This window comes from Carassius gibelio, chromosome B2 (assembly GCF_023724105.1).
Source record: "Carassius gibelio isolate Cgi1373 ecotype wild population from Czech Republic chromosome B2, carGib1.2-hapl.c, whole genome shotgun sequence".
NCBI classification, from domain to species: domain Eukaryota; kingdom Metazoa; phylum Chordata; class Actinopteri; order Cypriniformes; family Cyprinidae; genus Carassius; species Carassius gibelio.
Genome location: NC_068397.1, coordinates 28,622,931 through 28,634,368, shown reverse-complemented (window position 1 = coordinate 28,634,368; position 11,438 = coordinate 28,622,931). Strand labels below are relative to the sequence as shown.

Below are 11,438 nucleotides of genomic sequence, written 5' to 3'. Positions count from 1 at the left end.
TTCAGAAGATTTGTGTTGACTGAAATGGATTAAATTATATATCTCAATTTCTTTAATAACTTCTACACAAAATAATATATTACTGCTTAAATGACATACTAACAATGCTTTGGTGTACATTGAACTGGGAATTATTCCAACACATCCAAGTAGCAGCAAAAAAAAAAAAAGCTTGTTCAAAAAAAATATATAACTCATTTATTGAATGCTTTAAAAACAATTAAAACAGTCACATCAAATCATAACAATGCACGACAGTCCAGGGTCATTCAGTTCAGAGGAAGTGCCAAGTTCTTTAGCAAAGCCATTGTTCTTATTGCTTTTAAGTTTGAAGAGAATTCAAGAGATTCAAAAGACATTTTCATTTCAGGTTTGAATCTCAAAAAAGAGGTTTGCGTTTAGAAAATGTATATAAATAAAATATAGTGTGATTGTGTTCACGCGTCACAGTCTGTCCGCGCTTACGTATGTCACGTGGCCTCGTCCAACCAATCAGAGCGCAGTTTCTGTCTGTGCGGAAGCGCGTGAAGCCGGTGTCTTGCGGATGTCAATCGAGTAAGTAACTATAATATCGTATTTGACAATATTATGATTATGAACACTCATAAACACACGTTTTTAATTAAAACTCAAACCATTCTACTTAGGATAGGTTTCGTTGCACGACCTTGTCTGTAAACTACATGTGCATCTGATATTTAATGAGTACGTTGATTTTTGATTCATTTCTGATATGAATGAATGATGTGAGGTACTTACATAGCGATTTTTAAATATATGTAAAATTTTATATTTATTCTAAAAAGATCCAATGATGTCCTGCGTGCAGTTTTTAGCAAGCGTGATACTTCCTTAGAAACCCAGTTCTGCACGTGATCTGTATGAATTATCCATGATGTGAATAATTAATAATCTCCACTGTGCGACAGAATCATGCTGCTGTGGATTGTGTCCGGCTCTCTGCTCCTCTTCAGCAGTTTTGACGTCTGGTACTTCCTGAGAGCGACGTGGATGGTGATCAAGTCCTGGTTCCAGGGGCCGGTTCGAGACGTTCTGGAGGAGCAGGTGGTCCACGGACGGGTTTTCCTCCACGACCTGGACTTTATGTGTCACATGAATAACGCGCGCTATCTGCGCGAGTGCGACTTCGCGCGCTACGCGTACTGCACGCGGAACGGGCTCTTCCTGGCCGCGCGCGCGCTCGACGCCTCCATGCTGATCGGAGCCACGACCATCCGGTACCGACGCTCGCTGGGGTTCGGCGAGGCCTTCGAGCTGCGCACGCGGATGGTGGCGTGGGACGAGAAGTCCTTCTACCTGGAGCAGAGGTTCGTGTCCAAGACAGACGGGTTCGTGTCTGCTGTCATGCTGTGCAGGCAGAATGTCATTCGCGGAAATCCACAGAGGATCCTGGAGCACCTTTGCAAGAGGAAGGTATGGATTATAAATGTGCATTAAACTTTTTTATTATTATTATTATTTTAAAAGCCCCAAATGTGCTCATCCCTGTGCCAGAAAACCCCATCCAAAAATATAATAATGTAATGTTAAATATTTGTATACCATGACACTCCTTGGTTTACCGTAAACATTGATAATATTTTAGAATTTTTGATAATACCATATTGTTAGATGTGTAATATGGTAATACCTTGTGTTTTTTATTTAGGGTATGTTTCTGTTGATCTAACATATGTGTCTCTGATCTGAAGGTGGATTGCCCTGAGATATCAGAGGATCTTCAGCACTGGATCAGGTTCATCTCTGCCAGCAGTCAGGCTCTGAGAGCAGAGAGTGGCCTGGACGACAAGACCAAATGATCATTTTAAAGACTCTTACCGTAAGCCTTCCTTCTGCATGTAAGTTTCCGGTGATGCTAACCTTGAAACCATAACTCTCTAATGTCCGTTTTAAAGTTTCAAAAAGGTTTTCTGGTCCAGAACCTGCGGCTGTTGGCAGCTCCAGTGTTTAGTCCACCACACCAGCCCTCCGTGTAGTTTATTTGTTTAAAAGTATTACAACGTCAGTATGGTACTTACAAAATCCATTCCAGAAGCTGTAAGAAATATGACTGACAAACCACTGAGCATGAATCTCTGTTGAGAAACAGAGCGCATGAACGAATGTTGAAAACTTAACTCCATTCACTTGAACGCTGGGGGCTTTTTAACGCTCCTTTTACCAAATACGCACATGAACATAAGAAAAATAATGTCCAAAAGATTTGCACTGAGTATTTTAATAGTATAAATGGTAGATGAGTTATGAGAAATGTATTGTTAAATCATATCACATCATGGATTTGTTGTGCTGGTCAGATATGTAAATCTAGGTATTTATTCAAATTTAAAACTGAAACGGTTTATTATTGTTGTTATTTATGAAAAGGGAACATGTATTTATTCAAATATTTTTTCTGAGATTTGCATAATTTCTTTGAGAAGAGTCTGTATGTAAAGTAATTTAAGCACCTGTAATGAAATTTGAAGACTTGCTTTATGAAATAAAGTCCTGCATTATAAATAATGTTTGTATGTTTCTGATTTATTAAAAGCATTTGTTTAGAAACTGTGTTGATGTATCTGGATCATGTGAGAGCAGCACTACTGCCATCTAGTGTCAAAACACTGTCATGTCACGCTGTTCCTAAATACGAAAATATGACAAATTCTGTACAAAGTTCTTATATGACTTAACATATTCCTGTATATATATATGTGTGTGTGTGTGTGTATTTATATGTATAAAAAATACAGTGACATTGCAAGTATTCATATCCTTATCTGGGACAGTTGAAATTTAGCTCACTTTGAGTGAAGGTAACCTGTGGATGGCAAATTCAATTGAATGGGTATGATTTGGAAAGGCACACATGTCTTAATAACAGGTTTAACAGGTGATAATGCATATCAGAGCAAAAACCAAAGCTCTAAGATCAAAAGAACGGCCTGCAGAGCTCAAAAACAGGTTTGCATCAAGCCACACATCTGGAGAAAAGTTCAGAAAAAGATTCTGCTTCACTGAAGGGTCAGAGAAGCATGTAGTCTCTGTTGCTCTTAATGGAGGAAGTTTGAAACAACCAGGACTCTTCCTAGAGTTGGCCTCCTGGCCAAACGATTGATGGAGACTTTGGTGAGTGTCGTGACCAAGAAGCTGATGGTCATTCTAGTTGAGCTCCATGATCATATATTCAGATGGGAGAAATCTACAGAAGGACTTCCATCACTGCAGCACCCCACCGATGTGTGCTTTATGGCGGTGTGGCCAGACTCAGTCCTCTCCTCAGTGTAGACACATGAAAACACACTTAGAATTTGCAAAAAAAAAAAAAAAAAAAAAAAAAAAACACCTAAAGGACCCGAAGAATATGAGAAACAAGAATCTCTGATCTGACCTCATTTCCAAACATCATATTTGAAGGAAACCAGCTCTGAACATTACCTGCAGAGTACCATCCCGAAAGTAAAGTGAGCTGGTAGCAGTCTCTGTGGGACTGTTTTTCAGCAGCAAGGACTGAGTGAGGGACTCGTGAGAGTAGAAGGAAATCTCTATATAATAAAATATATATAAATATTTATATATATATATATAACACACATTCAATTTAATGTAAATAATAAATGTTTATAATGCTTTTATAAGTTAGTTATAAGTCATATATTCCATATTCAAATATATTAACGTATATATATATAATTTAACATATAACACATTTCAAGTAAATAATGTTTCATTACTTTTTAGTTAAAGTTATCTTTTATATATATATATATATATATATATATATATATATATATATATATATATATATATATATATATATATATAATTTTAATTGATTTAAAGTTACTTAGATAAAAATAGAAACTTATGTTTTTAAAATGTTTCTAAAATCTAAAATTATTTTTTTAATTTAAAATAAAAATAATACATTATATAAAATTATTGATTTATTATTTATTTATGTGCTGATTTTGTGGTGACAAATGACCTAGACTCATTTTCTGATATACACTAATTTTACTGCACCGAGTGTAACTGCAGGCGGCAGCTCGGTGTTTTCTGACATGCGCAGTTGTTGCGTGGAGCAGCTGTTCAGCCCCTCCCCCTCCTGTCAGACTCACGTGACTCGCTTCCTGCATAAACAACGCTTGCCTGGTTTCATTCTGCCACTGGGTTGGACGGCAAGAATCCTTTTAAAATGGCGCAAGCTGGGGTTTTCCTGGAGCACGACCAGTTCAACTGTTCCATATGTCTGGATGTTTTAAAGGACCCCGTGACTATCCCATGTGGACACAGTTATTGTAAAGGCTGCATTCAAGGCTACTGGGATCAGGACGACTATCTGGGGATCTATGGCTGTCCTCAGTGCAGGCAGAGCTTCGCTCCCAGACCCATGCTGGGCAGGAACACTATGCTGGCAGATGTGGTGGAGAAACTGAAGAAGACAGGTCTCAACCCTGGACCGACAGACTCTGACCCGACCCAAGCCGAACCCGGGGAGGTGGAGTGTGATGTGTGCTCTGGGACAAAAAACAAAGCCTTTAAATCTTGCCTGGTGTGTCTGGCGTCTTACTGTGAGACCCACCTTCAGCCCCACTACGAGTCTCCTGCCTTTCAGAAACACAAGCTGGTTTCTCCTTCAAAGATGATTCAAGAACAGCTCTGCTCTCGCCATGAGAAGCTCCTGGAGGTGTTCTGCCGCACTGATCAGCAGTGCATTTGTTATCTTTGTTTAACTGATGAACACAAAGGACATGACACTGTTCTAGCTACAGCAGAGATGAATGAGAAAAAGGTGATGTGCTGGAGCATTTCTAGAGTGTGAGTGTTGTTTTGTGAGTCAGTAGAAATATGGTTATGTAACCTGTGTTTTTCTTCCCAGAATGCTCTGGCGGAGATGCAGAGGATTTCCCAGCAGAGGATTCAGGAGAGAGAGAAGGAGCTGGCCGACCTGAGAGAGGCGACACAGATGCTCACTGTGAGGCTGTGTGTGTGTGTGTGTGTGTGTGTGTGTGTGTATGTGTGTGTGTTTCTCCTAACAGACTTCACTGAAGTTTTAAGGTCAATCAATATCAGATCTTGTAAAATTTTTATTCAATAATAGTTTATTTATCGGGGGCAAAACCCACAGCTGCTTAGTTCCTTTTGTATATTAACATGCAATTTATTTATAATTTCTTTCTTTGTTTTGTTTTTGTTTTTACAAATTAAGACTTTTTTTTTTATCAAGGATGCATTAAATTCATCAAAAGTGACAGCAAAGAAATGTATGATGTTACAATAGATTTCTATTTCAAATAAACGCTGTTCTATTTAACTTTTAGATTCCTAAACAGAACTGCATCCTGGTTCCCACAAAAATGTAAATAATATATATATTTAATTTTTTTATTTGTTATTTTTTTTTAGCAGCAATTCAACATGTTAGAATTATTTCTTAAAATTAATTTGACAATGAAGACTGGAGGATATAATATAATATAATATAATATAATATAATAACAAAATAACGAAAATACATTACATTTCAAAATGAAAGTAAAAGTAATTTAAAATGGTAATAATATTTATTATATATGTGTGTGTATGTGTGTATATATACAGATTTACCAATAATTGAAATCATAGTATCTCAAATTAAATTGGTCTGTCTTCAAAAAGTCTTTAAAAAATGCTGAATGTATTGCAATATTCATTTTTTTTTAAAAATCCCAAATTTTCTTTTTTTTTTAATATACATATATATATATTTTTTTTTTTCATACAAGTTGACCCTATTCCATTCTAAATCTAGTAATATGTTTGAAATCCTGTGCAAGTATCATACAGATTAGTTCCAGCTTTGACTGTGACCCTGAGCAGCTCTCTGTTATACAGCATGGTCTCAAGGCTGAGGCTGTGGAAAGGTTTCTGAATAACTGTTTTTGCACTTTAGTCTCAGGGAATGTTCCGCTTGGATTGAGTTCTGAAAGTTTGAGCACGTCTACATGGTACATCAAACTCTTCAAAAGAGCAATAAAAATCCTGTTTTCCGCTGCATGACCTCCTTAGAGCCGAAGTCACGCTTTATCATTCTGCTTTTGTCTCCTGTCAGCTCTCCGCACAGACGGCCCTTGAGGAGAGCGAGCGCATCTTCACAGAGCTGGTGTGCTCCATAGAGCGGCGGCGCGCTGAAGTGACGGAGCTGATCCGGGGTCAGGAGAGGGCGGCAGTGAGCCAAGCTGAAGCACTCCTTCAACAACTGGAGCAGGAGATAACAGAGCTGAAGAAAAGACACGCTGAACTAGGAGAGCTCTCGCAAACAGAGGACCATATCTCCTTCCTTCAGGTAACGCTGCTGTTTGTTCACAGATTGCTTTCTTATCCAAAGTCTCCGGGGTTTCCTGAGGTTAAGTGCCTTGATCAAGGACACAGTGGTGATTAGGTTATGAAACACATTTTCTGTGGCTTGAACTTAATCAGTGTTTTTGTGAGCAGCCCAGATCTTTAACCCCTTGTAAAGTTTTATAGTTAGTCTGCTCGGTTTCAATGTCAGGAGAGTAGATCACCAAAAGATTAAAACTGTTAAATTAATTAATTCCTCACCTTCATGTTGTTTCAAACCTTATGACTCTATTTTTTTGATGAAACTCAAAAGTAGACCTTGGATCGAATTTCTGAACTGCCTTTTCCATATCTAGAAAACATATGGGCTTGTGAAATTCAAACAGGACAGTAAGGCACAATTTATTTTGGTAACAGTTTAATTAAAGCCATTAAATTCATTAAATTAATTTCTAATTAATTTCTATTTTTTTAAAAACTTGATTTAATATATTAATTATGCCTTGTAATGCAACTTATAATGCCTCGTATGATCTCATTAAAAATTGCATCCACAGTTTTAATACATTTAATATACTTACCGTAATATTCATTCTCACACATTTAGAAAGTGTATTAAAACACTTGACAAAAAAAGGTTGATTATTATGTTTCTAACTTTGGTTACAATTATTTATGAAGAGATATTATGCATTGTTATACATTATTAGTATCTTTATAATGCATCATACATGGAGGCTTAAAGTAAAATTTTATTGAATTTTATTGATTTGTTTTGAAATTTCAGCTTTCTCAGAATTGCATGTTTATATCTGAGAAGTCTGAGAAAAAAAGTATGAATTGCAATGTTCACTATGAAATGTGAGAAATCAAATCCGAACGGTCTGTTATAAACTCACAATTTTGATGAAAAGTGTCTAAATTGCAAGATGTAACTCAAAATTGCGAAATATAAACTTAAGCAGTCAGAATTTATGTAAATGTATAATTCTGAATAAAGGCTAAGAATAAGAAATAATTTGAAAAGCTGAATTGCAGTATTTTACCTCAATGATGCAAGAAATAAACTTGAAATTGTGAGAAATTGTCTGAATTGTGTTTCAAATGTAACTCTACATTATATATTGTGAGATATAAACTCACAATTGTGTGAAAAAATATCTAAATTGCAAAATATAAACTTTTAATTGTGGGAAATTGAGACAGAATTTTGTGTTATGAGAGAATTATGAGATATTGTGAGGAATACATTGTAAATTGTAAAAACTAAAAACTGCAAGATGTTCCCTCAAAAATACTCAATAAATAAATAAAAGTCAAAATTGTGTTATGAATAGAAAAAAGACAGACCTGTAAGTTTTGAACTCAAAATTGTAATTGTAATAACCTCATAAATATAAGACATAAAGTCAGAATGGTGAATTATGAACTCGCAGATGTGAATTGCAAGATTCAGCTACAAACATTATTACATTTATATAAGGTACTGTATTCAGTTTCCTTCAGATGTGAGCGTATGCTAAAGAAAGGCTCTTAGCAGAACTTTCAATCTCCTACTTTTTTTTTTCAAAACTTCAAAGGACTCAAAGAGAGACATGGAATTGAGATTGCATCAGTGTCTGCTTTTGTGAGCTGAAACTAGTATCAGGAATTGTATTGGATTGTATTATATAAGTTTGAAGTCAGACCACTGCCCAGAGCTACATGTAACCGTTTTCATTCGCTAACTCTGGTTCAGAACTGCAGGTCTCTGTGTGCTCAGCCTGTGCTGGCTGACTTGCCAAACATCACCTCTGACCCAAACTTTGGATCCATGATGGCGGCGCTGACAGAGTTCCAGGCTCTCCTCGAGGACGTCTGCCAGGGAGGATTTGTCAATATCTCAGAGAAAGGTGAACAGACTTGCATTTGGAGACAACATTTCATTGTTTTGTGAAGTTACTTTGAGTACTTGATCTAAACCTCTGTTCTGGTTTGCAGTGAATCATGTTACTATTATTGAGAGCACCAAACCAAAGACAGATTCAGAGTCCATTACAGGTAAGAGGCCATAGAATTAAAAATGCATTAAATTAAGACTTGCATATACAAATTTTGTAAAACCCAGTGAACTTCAATTTTTGGTTACCTGAAGAACCTTTTATTGATCAGTTCTTAAAAGAACCGTTATTTTCTTAAAAATACAAAGATCCTTTTTCTACTATAAAGAGCCTTTTTTTGGAATGTAAAGTTTCCATGGATGTTAAAGATTCTTAATGGAACCAAAAATGACAATAAAGCCGCTTTATTTTTAAGAGTGTGGGAAACAGAACTCACCCTTGATTTCAGTAGAATCTCACATTACCTTGTTGATAAGCTACTAATGCATTTTTGAGAGATTCAATGTTGAGAGCACACTTACTGTACACTACCGTTCTTTTTTTTGGAAAAAAGTATTTTTTGCTCACCAAGGCTGCATTTACTTGATCAAAAATAAAGTAAAAACTTCAGTTTTGTGAAATATTATTGTGATTTAAATAAAATATATATTATATTATTTTTTTTATAATTTTGTAACAATGTGGCTTTACTCATTTATCAATTTAATGTATTCTTTGTCGGATGAAATTATGAATTTACATTTGAAGTGCTTAAAAATATTTAATCAAAGTTGTCCTAAGACAAGAACACGTTTTAGGTTTTAGGACAACTTAGATTAAAGGTTTTGACCCACTTCAAATGTAGACTTGTGTGTGTGTGTAATATATATATATATATATAAAATGTATATAGTTTTGTAACTTATTTCAAAAAGTGAAAGTGCCATATATTCTGGATTCATTACATGTACAGTAAAGTAAAACATTTCATGTTTTTACTACATGTGAGGAAGTTTGCAGTATTAACAGGATGTTTATTTCGTAGCTTCAGCACCGCTCTTTGGTCAGCCTGTACAGAGCCCGTTTACCATGAGTGTCCCGACAATTACTGTGTTTCCATTCTCATCATTCGGTGAGTGTCAGGAAAAGCTTTTATTTCACACTTAACTAAAAGTCAGGAAAAAATTGGGACAGTGTTCTGTGATAGTTTTTATTTATTTATTTTTGTTTTCAGTATTGATTTGGATTTTTTTGCCAGATGTTTTACCTGTATTTTAAAATGCAGTGTAATCTAGTAAGTGGAAAGAAATGTCTGCAAATATACAATAACATACTTGTAATTACTTGTAATATGTTGACAGGACATTTTTCTCTTACAGTGTAGAATGTTGACCATCTCTTTTTTTTGCATACAGTAATTAATAGTTTTCTTTTGTTCTTTTTCTCTTTAGGATCCAGACCACAAGGTTCTCGCCAGAGACTGCAGCCGCGTAGGAGGCGAAGGTAGCTTTAAGATCGTCCTGAGAAACGCCTGATTAGAATTCAGTCAAGAGGCCAAAGTCGGTTTGTTTTGGAACATGTACATTTTCATGGTAAAAAAAAAAAAAAAAGTAAAGCTACAGTATATTAACCGCAAACTCTTATTACTAAATAAGACAGAAATGTAAATGCAGATGCGTTTCAGTGTCTACCATCCAAGTCTCAATGGTATTAACTTTAAATTTATGTTAATCTGTATATCTTACAATTACAGATGTGTTTGGAGTGAAAGTTGCAATATTGTGTGATCAAAACTTTTAAAATATTTGCCTGTTGATTAAGCTATGATTATAGTATTTTCTTAAGTTTTAATTAAACACATTCTAGAGTGTTATACTTGTGTAAATGATTAGTGTTTTATTCACTGACGCTGTCTGTCTATTAACAGAGGTTGATTTAATCTTTATACTGTATGTTTGAGATGTATTTGTGTGTATTAAACATTGTTTAATTGCAAGAATTTTTAAAATAATAATAATCAATACTTATTTCTCATATCACGTGTCAATTCTCAAGCTTCTTTTAAACCATTTGATGGCTCTGGAATTTGACTCTGTTGCCAAACAAAAAAGAAAAAAGTCTAAATTTTGTTTGCTTATTCAATGCACTTCACTTGAGTTTCATGGTTTTTAACATCTCTTTATTTTGGAATCTTAAGTTTTGCCAAGAAACAAAAATAATATTGGTAAACATAATTGTAAATTGGAGTTATGATTACAATATAAAATATGAAATATGATTAAAAACCTATCCCATAATTATGACTCAATATCCTATATTTAGACTTGCCATAATTATAATTTGTCATGATTTTGTATCATAATTTAGACTTTCTGATTTAAAGTTTAATTATGATTGAATATTTACAAAGGTCTACATATAGACTTTATAATTATATATTTTTACATCTTGAGGCCTCCAACATTTTATTTCATGCCTTTCCTTTCATAATTATGGCTAATATTTTTGGCAAGTCATAATTATAACTTTTTACGTAATCATTTCCGCTTTTCTTCATAATGATCATTTAATAAAGCATCTTTGTATCAGAATTGGGTTCCTATACATTCTTAATTATTTAAGGAACTACGAAGAAGAACTTCTTCAGAAACAGTTATCTGAACATCTGGAATCGCACAGATTTATGTATAATCCTCATGAAAGGCAAAATCAATCTGCACGAGAAAAAAAAATGTTCTGCCTGTAATTCTGACTGGATTGTATAATCAGTCATGTGATGTTTACAGTTGCTTTAGAATAAACAAAACCGCTTTAGTGTAAATACACCAGTGTTAAACATGATGAGCATCTCTGTATAGATGTAAAATGTCCAAAACTCTCTTATTAACTTATAAATACGTAAAGCTTGAAGTTTGGTGGACAAATATATAATAATGAATATGGCCTTGATGCTTGAAATCTAGTTTTTTTTTTTTTCACTCACTAATTTAAAGGTGGAAATTATAAAATCATTTATTTTTGCAATTAATTTTCTTACTAACACTTGCGATGCAAGTCAGTTGTGTATGTTTGGCTGAAGGCCTTCTTTCATGAATAAGACCAGCTCAGGTTAGCAATGAGAAATGATTACACAATTTCAAAAATGTTGTGTTTTCATGTGTAGAAGAAAAACTAAGCGCTGTGAAGAAAACAACACACAAGTACAAACGAGTACAAGTTTATTAGAATCACTACACACAGAAAAGACAATTT

The 11,438-nt window shown here is 34.7% G+C and overlaps 2 protein-coding genes across 2 annotated transcripts; both read left to right on the top strand.

Moving 5' to 3' along the window:
- Positions 1-428: 428 nt before the first annotated feature.
- Positions 429-2,526, top strand: LOC127951203 (protein THEM6). Its single transcript, XM_052548987.1, has 3 exons — positions 429-555; positions 930-1,434; positions 1,713-2,526. The coding sequence occupies exons 1-3, from the start codon at positions 545-547 to the stop codon at positions 1,818-1,820; spliced, it is 624 nt and encodes a 207-aa protein (XP_052404947.1). The 5' UTR covers positions 429-544; the 3' UTR covers positions 1,821-2,526.
- Positions 2,527-4,127: 1,601 nt separating this feature from the next.
- On the top strand, positions 4,128-10,483 carry LOC127951192 (E3 ubiquitin/ISG15 ligase TRIM25-like). Its single transcript, XM_052548951.1, has 7 exons — positions 4,128-4,798; positions 4,886-4,981; positions 6,098-6,331; positions 8,066-8,219; positions 8,308-8,367; positions 9,232-9,318; positions 9,638-10,483. Exons 1-7 carry the CDS (start codon positions 4,202-4,204, stop codon positions 9,691-9,693), a joined length of 1,284 nt encoding a protein of 427 aa, XP_052404911.1. The 5' UTR covers positions 4,128-4,201; the 3' UTR covers positions 9,694-10,483.
- The last annotated feature ends 955 nt before the right edge of the window (positions 10,484-11,438 follow it).